Source organism: Doryrhamphus excisus, linkage group LG19 (genome assembly GCF_037039965.1).
Source record: "Doryrhamphus excisus strain RoL-2023G ecotype Guam linkage group LG19, RoL_Dexc_Guam_v1.1, whole genome shotgun sequence".
NCBI lineage: Eukaryota > Metazoa > Chordata > Actinopteri > Syngnathiformes > Syngnathidae > Doryrhamphus > Doryrhamphus excisus.
In genome coordinates this window covers 14233097-14247964 of record NC_136375.1, presented here as the reverse complement: position 1 = coordinate 14247964, position 14868 = coordinate 14233097, and the positions used below count along the sequence as shown (strand labels likewise).

General features: G+C 43.1%; 1 protein-coding gene across 1 annotated transcript; it reads right to left on the bottom strand.

Annotated features, from left to right (window-relative positions):
- Positions 1-240: 240 nt before the first annotated feature.
- gpcpd1 (glycerophosphocholine phosphodiesterase 1) lies at positions 241-13863 on the bottom strand. Its single transcript, XM_058056347.2, has 20 exons — positions 13539-13863; positions 13233-13308; positions 11877-11967; positions 11718-11802; positions 10147-10222; positions 9698-9739; positions 8853-8976; positions 8396-8639; positions 8166-8328; positions 7980-8109; positions 7854-7908; positions 6835-6927; positions 6689-6763; positions 6436-6475; positions 6277-6335; positions 6134-6199; positions 5918-6054; positions 4469-4604; positions 4228-4388; positions 241-1301 (listed from the first exon to the last, which is right to left on the bottom strand). Exons 2-20 carry the CDS (start codon positions 13279-13281, stop codon positions 1103-1105), a joined length of 2025 nt encoding a protein of 674 aa, XP_057912330.2. The 5' UTR covers positions 13282-13308; positions 13539-13863; the 3' UTR covers positions 241-1102.
- Between the last annotated feature and the right edge of the window lie 1005 nt (positions 13864-14868).

The window sequence follows — 14868 nt, the reverse complement described above, 5'->3', positions numbered from 1 at the left end:
GCTTCTAAGCGTAAAAAAACTACATCTCCTAGCTCACCCTTGCCATCTTGATGATTCGTACTTTTGATCCTATCAAACGCAATAGTTCATAACTCAAGAATGTCCATCGTGTGTTCTCCACATTCCAAATATATTCATAATTTACAGTTTAAGATGATTAAATGAATTTAGTCAGCTGCATCTGGTATGTGAAGAGAAGAGAAACAAAACAATTAAGAACAGGTTTTATTTATTAACAATGAATGACACACTTGTTCATGATCGATGTGTGACTACTCCGCTCGTGTAAACGTAGCGTTCATACGTGAGCTTCCGGCTGCTACACTGCCGTGGAGGTGAATCAAATATTGTAACAGAAGACAAAAAGTATTAACTCCCTCGCACACCACCAGTCGGCTGTCCTGTGTGCACTTGAATTATATGAATTATAATCAGAGCAATGTTGACACGTTGCACTTTTTCATCTTAAAGTTCTGCAAAATGAAACCCATAAATGGCAACCTGCACGATATGTGGAAAGCACAACTTCAACCATGTCAACTGCAGTTGTACACAACTGCAATCGGGCGACCCCTAGCGGTACGAGATGGTCACGACAAGCTGGACCATTCAAAAGATGCGAAGGCAGGGGTGTTCAAACTACAAACCCAAAGTTGTAGGGCCCACTTTCATACTTGTCGTTTCTGGTTAATTAAACATGCAAGAATCCATCCAATGCAGGTTGAGAAAATAATGAAAATAATAAAGTAAGCCGCTTAGAGATGCACGTTATCTACTGCTGTCAAGGACGGGCCAATGAAAAAGGAGCTACGGGCCGCATGTGGCCCTCGGGTTGGTATTTGGACAGCCCTGCTTTAAGGTAATGGCTTCATACAAGATAATGGCACCTGCAATGGCAACATTGGAGTTCAATATCCCTGCTTGATAGATAGTGGTAGTCGTACCCGTCCTCCCCCCTACAATCAAAATGTGCCTGTCAGAACTGTGCGCATTAATGGAGTTGTGAGAAAAGTATCTTATGAAGCGATGTGATGGCCATGCAAAAATAAATGCAGCTAGTAATAAACGCAAGAACCCTTCTGGGAGGATGGAGAGAGGCACGCTACGAGGAGCTGAGGCCCGAGTCGGACTCGGCGCTGCCAGCTCGCTCCTTGGTGACGAGACACGGCGCGGTGGAGCAGGGGATGGAGTAGCAGGAGCAGGTGGGGCTCTTCAGGGTCTCCTCTGTGATCACCTCCCGCAGGGAGTGTTGCTCCTCCACCTGGAAGATGTTGGGCTGCTCTCCTTGGTCCTCGCAGATCCTGAAAAGGAACATAATGTTTTCTTTTTAGTCAAAGCAACATCAACAGCAACTGTACCAGATATGGCCTCATGCAGCCATTTTTGTTGGTCACGATGCAGTGTTATGACAGGGAGGAGCTTACAATAGTAATGGGGTAGCTGAAAAGGGGGCGCTGCAAAAAAAAAAAAAAGTTTGTGAACCACTGTGCTAATTGCTCTTTTGTCTTGTTTTTTGTCTTTGTTTTTATATCTTTAGAAGGGTGAGGGTGAAATACTGAAAGGCAAAAAAAGCATCAAAAGCATGAAGCGCTACGTGCAAGCCATGCGAGCTATCTCCAGGCTGATGCCAAAAAGAAACTAAAGCCATGATAGACAGGGCAGCTGACCAACCATTCTAGTCAGAATGAGTCCAATTGTCCAGATGAGACAAAGACATGACAAGTATGACGAGTCAACCGTCTTGCATTATCATCTGCTTTCAGAAGGCAAATATATGCACATCCAGTGCAGAGTTATCAGAGGCGTAAAACAAAACAAAATCACGACTAAACACCGGGGAGACTTTACAGGAATCTGATGGACTTGAGTCAGAAATTGGCAGCGAGCAGTCACAAATTCTAGAAAAAAAGAGGAAGCAGGAGTTAAACAGGGTAAGACGGGAAGAGGAATGGAAAGTAGACAGACACGGAGAAAACGTGTGATTGGGTTTGGGAAAACACATCTGTGAAAAGCAGAAGTCAAACAGCTGGACAAACTGGTCCTTGTTCAACATGCATCAACATGCATCAACAGCGTTACGCAACACTGACCTCCAATGTTGTCTCTAACCCTAACAACACTATAACACAGACTCTTTATAGTTCTAGAATAACTCTAGAACAACACGACACACCACCTAAAAGCAGTCTGAGTCTGTGACATTTTAAAAATAATAGCTCTAAAGATTGACATGTTTTTACTCCCTTTTTCTAATGTAAACAAAAGCCACCATAGAGAGATAGATGGGATAGAGAGAGAGAGAGAGAGATGGATGGGATAGAGAGAGAGAAAGAGGTAGATGGGATAGAGAGAGAGAGAGTGATAGATGGGATAGAGAGAGAGATAGATGGGATAGAGGGAGAGAGATAGATGGGATAGAGGGAGAGAGATAGATGGGATAGAGAGAGAGATAGATGGGATAGAGGAGAGTGATAGATGGGATAGAGGGAGAGTGATAGATGGGATAGAGAGAGAGATAGATGGGATAGAGGAGAGTGATAGATGGGATAGAGAGAGAGGTAGATGGGATAGAGAGAGAGATAGATGGGATAGAGGGAAAGAGATAGATGGGATAGAGAGAGAGAGAGATAGATGGGATAGAGGGAGAGTGATAGATGGGATAGAGAGAGAGGTAGATGGGATAGAGAGAGAGATATATGGGATAGAGGGAGAGAGATAGATGGGATAGAGAGAGAGAGATAGATGGGATAGAGAGAGAGAGAGAGATGGGAGAGAGAGAGAGCGCGATGGGATAGAGAGAGAGATAGAGATATAGAGATAGATGGGATAGAGAGAGAGAGAGAGAGAGAGGATATAGAGAGAGAGATAGATGGGATAGATAGATAGAGATAGATGGGATAGATGGGATAGAGAGAGAGTGATAGATGGGATAGAGAGAGAGAGAGAGAGAGAGGATATAGAGAGAGAGATAGATGGGATAGATGGGATAGAGAGAGAGTGATAGATGGGATAGAGAGAGAGAGAGAGAGATGCGATAGAGAGAGAGAGAGAGAGAGAGAGAGAGAGAGAGATGGGATAGAGAGAGAGATAGATGGGATAGAGAGAAGGATAGATAGATGGGATAGAGAGAAGGAGAGATAGATGGGATAGAGAGAAGGAGAGATAGATAGATGGGATAGAGAGATAGCTAGATAGATAGATAGAGATAGATGGGATAGAGAAAGAGAGAGAGATGGGATAGAGAGAGAGAGATAGATGGGATAGAGAGAGAGAGAGAGAGAGATGGGATAGAGAGAGAGACAGAGATGGGATAGAGAGAGAGAGAGAGAGAGAGAGAGAGAGAGAGAGATGGGATAGAGAGAGAGAGAGACAGATAGATGGGATAGAGAGAGAGATAGATGGGATAGAGAGAAGGATAGATAGATAGATGGGATAGAGAGAAGGAGAGATAGATAGATGGGATAGAGAGATAGCTAGATACATAGATAGAGATAGATGGGATAGAGAGATAGCGAGATAGATAGATAGAGATAGATGGGATAGAGAGATAGATAGATAGATAGATAGAGATAGATGGGATAGAGAGAGAGATAGATAGATAGATAGAGATAGATGGGATAGAGAGATAGATAGATAGATAGATAGATAGATAGAGATAGATGGGATAGAGAGAGAGATAGATAGATAGATAGAGATAGATGGGATAGAGAGATAGATAGATAGATAGAGAGATAGAGAGATAGATATAGATATTTGCAAGCTATGACCTATTGGGCCAGACTGTTCCGCTCCAGCCCTGTAGGTGGCTCTAACCTGTATCACAACATAACATCCAGCTTTTTATCCCCTGCAGGGAATCATCTGCTGGATGGGGAAAAACCCTTGAATGTGTGCTTTGATGGGATTGGGATCTGCACCAAAAGAGGTCTCAGAACATTCCCCAGGATGTTGGTGCCTGATCCTGCTTAGCAAGCAACCGCAACAGCATTCTTTCATTCTTTCATTCTTTCATTGTGCTGAGGTAGCACAACTATGAAGCACTTTGCCCCAACTTGTTTGTGTCACAACACACACACGCTATTATCAGCTACTGGCAGCTGCTGGTGGTTGAACAAAAACAATGGCCAATGGCGGCCTACATCTTCATGTACTTCTAGCTACAATAGCAATCAATATGGTTCCCGCTAGGGTGCGGAGAAGCCTTGCTATGCTGAAGAAGCATCTCACCTGTCATAGATGAGGCCGTCGATGCCCTGCTCTCTCAGCTGCCTCCTGTTCTCGTGCTCGTTGTTGTCGTCGCCCCAGCTGAACACCACCAGGCCTTTGCTCTGCGCCTCCCCGATCAGACCCAGGTTCGTCAGCAGCTCCTCGGTGTGCGCGCTGATTCCCTGCAGAAGACCACGTTTCGCTTTGAGTAGTTCCGGGAGTTTGGCGGGAACAATAACGATGGAACGGCGTCTTCTCCTACCAGGATGTCCTCGCTCTGGGCAAAGTTCACAGCCATCTCCGTGCTCTGGCAACGGATGTCCATAAGCTCGGGGTACTTCTCTGAGATGCCCTGAGTCAGGAAGAGGATGGGGTACTTGTTCTGCTTGCGGCGCACCCTGCAGGACAAACCATGTCACTGTACTACATTATACTACAGCCCCACAGCTTGGTTACCTTAAACCGCTAGAGTTGGATTAGCCAATGTTCAGCTTGTTGAGTACTTGTTTGTTGGTTATGGTAGTTTTTTAGCTAAAGGCTCGCTGGCTAGTTCAAACCAGTTCAAGTCACTTAATTGTTATTGGTTTAGATTTGTTCATTAAAGCTAGTTGCTAGTAGTACAGCTTCTGTTTGTACTACTCGGCCCACCAACTGTCCACTATGACAAAAAAACTGGACTGCATGAAGAGCATAGCTCAAGTTGTGGCTAATGTGCTTCACAACAACAAAGAACGACAACTAACGAGATGAGAGAGGCTGACAAAATGTGTGATGAAAAAATAATGAGGCTGTGGTTTATGTTCCTAAGAGGAGGAGGAGGACAGTAGCCATGTTTACAAAAGGAATATTCCAATGGCGTGTTTACATGCGCCGCTATAATCAACCAGAATAGTCAATAGGGCATGCCCAGTAAAATGTAAACATCAACATCACGTGATACCGACTTCCTGGAGTTTTTCCTTTCACTTGTTGGAATAACTCCGTATTGACAGTTTTTCCTTCGTCCAGACTTGAAATTTAGTTTGAATCAAAAATGGGGCGGCACGGCGGTCTAGTGGTTAGCGCGCAGACCTCACAGCTAGGAGACCAGGGTTCAATTCCACCCTTGGCCATCTCAGTGTGGAGTTTGCATGTTCTCCCCGTGCATGCGTGGGTTTTCTCCGGGTACTCCGGGTTTCCTCCCACATTCCAAAAACATGCTAGGTTAATTGGCCACTCCAAATTGTCCATAGGTATGAATGTGAGTGCGAATGGTTGTTTGTCTATATGTGCCTTGTGATTGGCTGGCGACCAGTCCAGTGTGTACCCCGCCTCTCGCCCGAAGACAGCTGGGATAGGCTCCAGCACCCCCCGCGACCCTCGTGAATGTGAATGCCGCATAGAAGGGTTTAGATTCTGTTCCACAGATGGCGCTAATGCACACGAAAGCTGCTTGCCAACCGCCAATAAACAACAAAAACAAGAAAAACACCACGAAGAAGAACGCACGCTGACAACTTTTCTTACACTCACTGTTGGACATTGTTCAACTAGCCATCGTACAGTCTTTGGAAAAAAGCATTGATGGAACCAAAAGATTTTCACTCTTTCTGTGTACCATCATTCTGTGCTGTAAATGTCCTGTGGTGACACCGTGACACCCACACTGGCTTACACAGCTGTGACAATATAGTCCAGAAATGCGTGTTTCAAATGAAATGTTTATGCTTACATGGAGCAGACGTCGGGATCAAAGCAAGAGAACACCACACGTCTTTTGCCTCCGTTCTGCAGGACGCAGGACAGGATGATGTCGAGGAAGGTGTTCATGTTGAAGTAGGACGACATGTTGCCTTCCCATGACCCGTCCTGGCCAGGATAAAAGGATGACCAATTTAACTCTTCTTATAATGTTTAGCGCTCGTTTGTGTTGTTGCCGAGTCGCCACCTTCATCTGACAGATCCACTTCAGCTCGATGTTGAAGCCCACGTGCTCAGGAAGTGCTTGGAAGAGCTGCAGAGAGGAGCAGGGATGCATGTCAGATATTTTCTAATAGAGTCCAGGCGGTGTCAGCGACGGCGAATGAATACCTGCGAGAGCGACGGAAAGGGCTGATGCTCATCGACGTCATCCTCTTCCTCCAGCAGTTCTGAAAGCAAACAACTCCAGAGTGTTGGTCTGTCAATCTAGTCTTGTGGGACTTGCATTTTCTCCACCGTTCAGGGGAAAGAAAAAAGTGTAAGACGTACCTTTGACATCATTTCCCTTCATGGCGGTGACGTGCGCCAGCTGAACACAAAACACAATCAACGATATACGTATGTCTGAGTCCACAATCATCAAGCTCTGATGAGGAGCATCATGAAGGTTACAGCTCGTCTGTGAGAGCAATCCTCCATGTCTGGACATGTTTAGGGATCGTTCTTCTGGATCCTGCTGTCCTACCTAGTTCCCATGTATGATCAAAGTATGCAAGTTTTCCATGAGAGTGGTGCTCATCACCTTCAGAAGCTGCAGCTGATGAAATGTCAGGTCTTTGACAGGCACCTCGATGAGCTCCAGCGTCTGGTCGTTTTTCTGTATGGAAAACTCAGTCAAAAACGCCATCATGAAGTCATGTGTGTGCCAGCAGATGGGAGTCGTTTTACCTTCTTGGTGGCGATGCAGCAGGTTAGGTCGTGGTACACAATGGGAACGTCGTCCTTGGAAAGGTGGACGTCAAACTCCACATAGGCGGCACCCTGTTGTAGGTGATATATGGCATCTATTGTTGAGTTCCAGTGTACATATATTATAATATGTATATTTATGTATATGTATAAATATGTATAGCAGGGGTCTCAAACTCAATTTACTTGGGGGCCACTGTAGCGACACTGGGCCGCATCAGGTTTTCAAAAAAAAAAAAAAAAACGCATTTATTAAAAACAGAAAAATGAATAAACTTTGCTTTGGTTTCGATTTTCTACAACAAAAGCTGTGATAAAACATTCCACTGTTCTCAAATATCTTAATTTTGATTTTTCTACACAAAATAAAATGAAAAATAAATAAACAAATCAAGAATAAAGAAAATCAATCAATCAGTAATAAATAAATATAATAATAATAATAATAAAACTTAAGAAACCACATATAGTTGGTGGGTAGACAAATTATTTTTTTTCAGATTAAAATGAACAAAGCATTATTAGAGCCCTGTAGACATGATAAAACACATTTAGTCACATTTATGCTTTTTATTAAGAACATATTGCGCAACTGCAGGGTCTTGAGACACATAACTCGCAAACTAGAGCGCTAGCGACCTAAACGGTAACCTCCAAGTTATTTCCTTTAAACTTAAAAAGCCAAAAACTTACCACTTCCACACGGATAGGGAGGATAACTATTAACAGTTATTTAACCTTTAACATGAACATTAATCAAACGTAATAATTTTTTCTGGGTACATGATACCATACAGCATCCATATCAAACTTGCGCGGGGCCGCACTAACATTAAACTTTCATATCAAGGCGGGGGCCTAAACTAGCGTCCTGTGAGCCACATTTGGCCCGCGGGCCGCGTGTTTGAAACCCCTGATGTATAGTGTATAAAATATATCAAACTGCTGAGCAATAAAAGAATACAGGACGGGACCAAACAATCATGCGGAGAACGTACATGCTTGGCGGCGCTCTTGAAGGAGCCAATGGTGTTCTCTCGGACTCTGTGGTGCCTGTGGAACACAAGCATGTTGGGAAGATCATTCACATTCACATCAAGCGCTTCAGGCGAAGGTGGACTCACTTGGCGGCGTGCGTGCTGCCGGCTCCTCTGTGCCCGACATCCAGAGCGCTTCTTTTCTTCCAGTACTTGGTGAAGGAGGCTGTCATGTTGCACGGCAGCCCCGGGATGGGCCTGATCACCAGGTAGTCCACTGCAACACAACGGTTAGTCGTCCATGTCCATGTGTAGCAGCTCCGCACATCTTACCTCGGACTTTGCCGATGGTATGCCGGGAGTTGCGTCCCATAATGGGCAGCGTAACCACGCCCATGTCTTTGCCGCTCTCTAGGAAAGAGGACGAGAGGAGGCAGGCGGTGCCCACATGACCCGGGTGAGCGTCGCCCTGGACTACGTGCTCGCTCAGCTCCTCCTGTAGTAAAATCAAAATGAAGACGAGGCGTGGAGGGAATGGTTCCAAACCTGGACGCTGGTTTTACCTCAAAGAACTCAAAAGTGAGCTCCAGGTTGTCGGGGTCCATGGTGTGGACGCTGTACTCGGTCCAGCGTGAGGGCTCCAGGGCGTAGCCGCACTCGGGCTGGGAGTGGCGTGACTTGTAGGCTTTGGCAGTGATCATGCTGATCTCCAGGGTGGTGGTCATCTTGTGCAGGGATGAGGGGCTGATTGCATCCTCGTCGTCGTCTTCTTCTTCCTCCTCAATGCCCTCCAGGGTCAACTTGATCCTGAAAAATGTTTCGCCAACAAGGATGAGGGCGGTTTCTCATCCTTTTGGCTATGCCCTTAGCATGTGCATGTGAGGGTCATCAATATTGAAGCTTTAGTGGAGGCCAAAGTGCGGTCAGTGCTTGTGTTTCATCGTGCATGAAAGCAGAGTCGTGTCGCTTCTTCTGTCAGTGCACGGCTTACAAACTTTCTCCGGCGACATCTCGGCCTACCTGAAGCGAGACTTCTTGAATTTCTTCTTGGTGATGGACACCGGAGACGTCTTGGAAAAGTGCAGACGCAAGCGAATCTCCGTTTGGCACGTCAGCCAGCCGCCGTCGACACACTTCACCCCGTCTGAAGGAGGCAGAGAGGGAATAAAATGTTAACCGCATTTCCACGTCACACACTCCTGGTTTACTTCTTAAGAGCAGTGGAAATATGGGGAGATTAGCAACGTTAGCAACAGTTAGCACTGTTGGATCTTAAGCAGGTTCCAAGCATCCATCCATTTTCTATGACGCTTATCCTCACTAGGGTGGGGGTGCTGGAGCCTATCCCAGCTGTCTTCGGGCGAGAAGCGGGGTACAGCCAATCACAGGGCACAAATAGACAAACAACCATTCACACTCACATTCATAACTATGGACAATTTGAAGTGGCTAATTAACCTAGCATGTTTTTGGAATGTGGGAGGAAACCGGAGTACCCGGAGAAAACCCCACACATGCACGGGGAGAACATGCAAACTCCACACAGAGATGGCCGAGGGTGGAATTGAACCCTGGTCTCCTAGCTGTGAGGTCTGCGCGCTAACCACTAGACCGCCGTGCAGCCCGTTTTGTTTTGAAAGGGGACCTATTATGCTCATTTTGAGCCCTTTGTATTGAGTTGTGGACTCCTATAGAGCAGCTACACATCATAACCAGCACAGAAAGCGTTTTAGCGCTTCCAGAATCTGCACCTATTCAGCCTATTCGCTGTGGAAGAAAGTTGTTTTCTCCAAAATAAAATAGGTGCAACTTTCATTTCATTCCTGTCCTAGATTGGAACAGGGCATCAGTCGGAGCAGACTTACTGTGAATTCCAAAACATCCATCGTTGACACATAGGTGAGATTCTGCAAAGAAGGAAAACGGCATTAGAAGACGCCGAGGCTAAATGATACCAAAACAGTACTTCACTTCAAATCATAAACTATTCTAATTCTGTTTAAAAGCTAATTTTCAAATAAAGATTGCTATATTTAGTGTGAGGGGAGAAAGAGCATTAAAGGGACGCAGGTTTAGCTAGCTTATCAGGAACAAGCTTTGTTGACGAGCATTATTTGCTAGTCCTGCCAGTCTCTTATCACCCTCGTCACGTTACACAGCACGAGAAAACTTAGCATGAGCAACGCCAAGGCCCCACAGTGCTTTGAAACAGGCAGCCTTTCAGCTCGGGTGCAAGGGCAGGTGAGATAAGAAGCTGGACAAGGAACGCTTTTTCTTTCGGGCCAACCCAAGCACAGCGTGCAGCTCTCAGTACCTGTGGGGCTCATGCTGCGGGGCTGATGATGGGTCTCCCACATATTGACTATCACCTGACAAGGAGCGCCTGCACTCTGCAAGTCCAATGTTTGGTACAAAATAGTTAGAGGCATGCACACATTGCACCAAAACTTGTCAAGTCTGCTCTTCAAGTCATCCCGGGGCCAGAGCAAACCACGTCAAACACCGTGTGGGGTGGAGGAGGGGGCGCCTATCTGAAAAGGTGGCAGTTATTAGTGGAGATGGGGGAAAAAACACTAGCAAAGGCCTACCTCCTTAATAATAAATGCCTTACCCCTAATCACAACCTGATACATACAGTAAAGTTCAAGTAAATGACTATAAAATACTAATTCGTGATTAGTAACTAATTAATTAATGCATTTGCACAGTATCATTTTAAATTTCAATTAAACTACAACACATTTGAATTAGCAATAGCATTCTTTTTTAGCAAAGGCCTACCTCCTTAATAATAATAAATGCCTTACCCCTAATCACAACCTGGTACATACAGTATAGTTGAAGTAAATGACTATAAAATACTAATTCATGATTAGTAACTAATTAATGCATTTGCACAGTATCATTTTAAATTTCAATTAAACTACAACACATTTGAATTAGCAATAGCATTCTTTTTTAGCAAAGGCCTACCTCCTTAATAATAATAAATGCCTTACCCCTAATCACAACCTAATACATATAGTATAGTTGAAGTAAATGACTATAAAATACTAATTCGTGATTAGTAACTAATTAATTAATGCATTTGCACAGTATCATTTTAAGTTTCAATTAAACTACAACACATTTCAATTAGCAATAACATTCTTTTCTAGCAAAGGCCTACCTCCTTAATAATAATAAATGCCTTACCCCTAATCACAACCAGATACATACAGTATAGTTGAAGTAAATGACTATAAAATACTAATTCATGATTAGTAAGTAAATTAATTAATGCATTTGCACAACCGAATGTGTACCGTGTGTACCATGTAGTACTCTGTCTTGGGTAAATATACCATATATATATATATATATATATATATATATATATAAAGATGACTATGCCAAGCTATGTTAACATTATTGTCTAATGTCATTGTAAACATCTAACGGACAAGTTGAAAGAGTGAGGAAAGGAAGTGTCTCAGTGGGGTCGGCACTCGGTCTTTGCCTGATCCCGTTTTGAAATTTGGGAAGAAAAAGGCGTGTTTGAGAGACGGTAAAAACACTGGTCTACATGCTGGTGTCATCATCCGTCATTAGAGGAACATGTGCCTGCGAGTTGAAGCCTATCCTGGAATGTCAACAAATAAAGCCTTTTAAGGACGTACGGGACAACCAGCCAAGACAGAAAAGTAGACACAGGAACGCAACAGCATTTGAAGTGTAATACAAGCGTAAAAATAAGTTAACCAGTGTGTACCTGAGAATAGCTAGCATGTGACAGAGGTGTAGTTTCTGCACATCACTCACTTTTTACTTTTGTGTTACACACGGCAGCACCATAATACGTCTGACAGCGATGATAAGAAGCCTTGAAAGTCAACAAACACTCACCTTTGCCTCCAGAAAGAAGCCTTTAAAATAGCGGTACTTGACCACAACTCCCTTGGGGATGGCCAGCGTTGTCGTCCACATGTTCCTGGAAGGACGGGAGAGGACATGTGTGTCCTAATGTTCAGGACAACACAATCTGCAAATGGCAGTCTGACCTACCCGTCCTCACTGATGGGGTGCAGGATCGCTGCTTTGTCATGGCTCCAGTCACCCAGGCTTTCACAGCTTCCAACCACGGCAATCACCTCCCCTGGGGAGCATGCACCCGCTTTAGCTTCAAACGGATGAAACTGGACCGTCCGGGTCCGAGACAATAGATGGTAATGTCTTTTAGTAACCATATATGGTAGCTTATGTCTTTTAGTGACCATATAAATGTCTTTTAGTGACCATATATGGTAAATGATGTCTTTTAGTGACCATATATGGTAAATTATGTCTTTTAGTGACCATATATAGTAAATGATGTCTTTTAGTGACCATATATGGTAAATGATGTCTTTTAGTGACCATATAAATGTCTTTTAGTGACCATATATGGTAAATGATGTCTTTTAGTGACCATATATGGTAAATGATGTCTTTTAGTGACCATATATGGTAAATGATGTCTTTTAGTGACCATATATGGTAAATGATGTCTTTTTAGTGACCATATATGGTAAATTATATCTTTTTAGTGACCATATATGGTAAATTATATCTTTGAGTGACCATATATGGTAAATGATGTCTTTTAGTGACCATATATGGTAAATGATGTCTTTTAGTGACCATATATGGAAAATGTCTTTTAGTGACCATATATGGTAAAAGATGTCTTTTAGTGACCATATATGGTAAAAGATGTCTTTTAGTGACCATATATGGTAAAAGCTGTCTTTTAGTGACCATATACGTATGGTAAAAGATGTCTTTTAGTGACCATATATGGTAAAATATGTATTTTAGTGACCATATATGGAAAATGTCTTTTAGTGACCATATATGGTAACTTATGTCTTTTAGTGACCATATATGGTAACTTGTGTCTTTTAGTGACCATATATGGTAAATGATGTCTTTTAGGGACCATATATGGTAAATTATGTCTTTTAGTGACCCTATATGGTAAATGTCTTTTAGTGACCATATATGGTAAATTATGTCTTTTACTGATCCTATATCGTAAATGTCTTTTAGTGACCATATATGGTAAATGACGTCTTTTAGTGACCATATATGGTAAAAGATGTCTTTTAGTGACCCTATATGGTAAATGATATCTTTTGGTGACCATATATGCTAAATTACGTCTTTTAGTGACTATATATAGTAAATGTCTTTTAGTGACCATATATGGTAAATGTCTTTTAGTGACCTTATATGGCAAATTATGTCTTTTAGTGACCGTATATGGCAAATTATGTCTTTTAGTGACTATAGATGGTTTGTGTTGTGCTATAGTGGCCATATATGGTAAATGCTGCATTTTAGTGAGTGTAGACGGTAAATGCTGTGTACCCTCAGACAAACCTGGAGATGTTTCTCCTGATACGTTCAATGTCACCTGGGAGAGCTCCATTGTTGACACAGATTTGAAAGTGGCAGTCTGGCAACAACAAGAGTATTATAAAAATCAACATTTCGCTGTATGTCTAATACGCTTAAATATGCACAGCTACAGAATGCACGTGGCTTTAGATGAACGCCACTTCATTTGACGCGGTTGTTTAAACAAAGTAACTAATCTGACACCGTTATCTTAAACACATTATCTCACGAGATAAGACAGGATCGGAGATAGGAGATTAGCATTCAAAGCAAGTCTTTCCAACGTACCTTTGTGGCAGCTACTTGTGAGCAGTCGGCAGCTCCATGAAGCCAGTCGGTTGTTGGGACGTCTCCTTGGGCTATGAGGGGATATTTCTCACCGCAAGCCAACGTCGTCCATGGCGCCAATGCTTGCCTTCGTCCGCCACCCAACAACTACAATATTTAAATTGCTTTTTTTTTACTCCTAACTGCCAAGCAAAAGCCAAGTTCCGTGACAAAAGGCCTGGCAGATCACGAAGCATAGAAGGATAGAAAGTCAACAACAACAGACGACAAAGCGCTACTGTGACGCCCAATGGACCGGAAGTACGTCAGCTTTACCGAGATGGACACTTTCTTTTCACAATAAAACCAGAAGAAGGAAAATAAGGACAGTCGTACAACAAAAAGACTTTTTTGAGAATTGTAAGGAGGGACAACAAGACAAACAGAGTTGGAATGGACAACAAGTAAAGTATCGGAGAGGTGTTAACGTTCCTGCTGATAACCGCCATGGTGCTTTCAGGAGGCTGAGGTTAATCTGCGTCTACTCAAGTCCAACCAGGAAGACCATAGCGTCCACATACATCGACATATGCTACATACAAGCACAATACAGAAACACGGACAGATATGCTGACTAAGCTGTAAGATTGTGGCTATATTCCAGTTATGTTATCCCAGACTTCACGTATTGCAGTAAACCGTCGAATTAATCATTTGTTTTCACGGGACAGTTGGTGGCCATTTTACTAATCTTCAAAACAAAAGTCAAAGCAACCACATACATTACAAATACATAAAACGTCCTCTTACAATTCCGTTCAGATTATGCAAAGTAATCGTAGAAAGGCAATGTGCTGTACAAACACTGATTGCGAAACCTTGTTGTTTTATGCTGAAGGTGCACTTTTAACAACATCCGGAAGTTACTTCCTGCAAAAACCGCCTAATGCGAGTTTGTCTGCTCAGCGGTATGTTTTTTTTTATCATAAGTCATGTTGGTTCGAGGTCGTAACGTTGGCGTTTAGCAGGCGAGCGCACGTTTTAGCGGTCAAAGGCACGTGTTTTTTTTTTTTTATCTCTCCTTATCTTTTCAAAGAAAGGTTGTAGTATCAACATATGACACGTAAGGCCAATGGCCGGGATGCGTTTGAGAACCTCTACGGCGGTCGTTTTGTTCTGTATTCGTATGAAAACCAGTACGCCAGTTAGGACTGGATTGTATATTTACCTTTGTCATATTCTAGAGTAAATGCCAACTACAACGGCTGCATAATTATTATTATTTTTTTACTAATTACCGTCATTGCATCATCAGAATTAGTCAAGATAACCAAACCATTTGATATGAGAT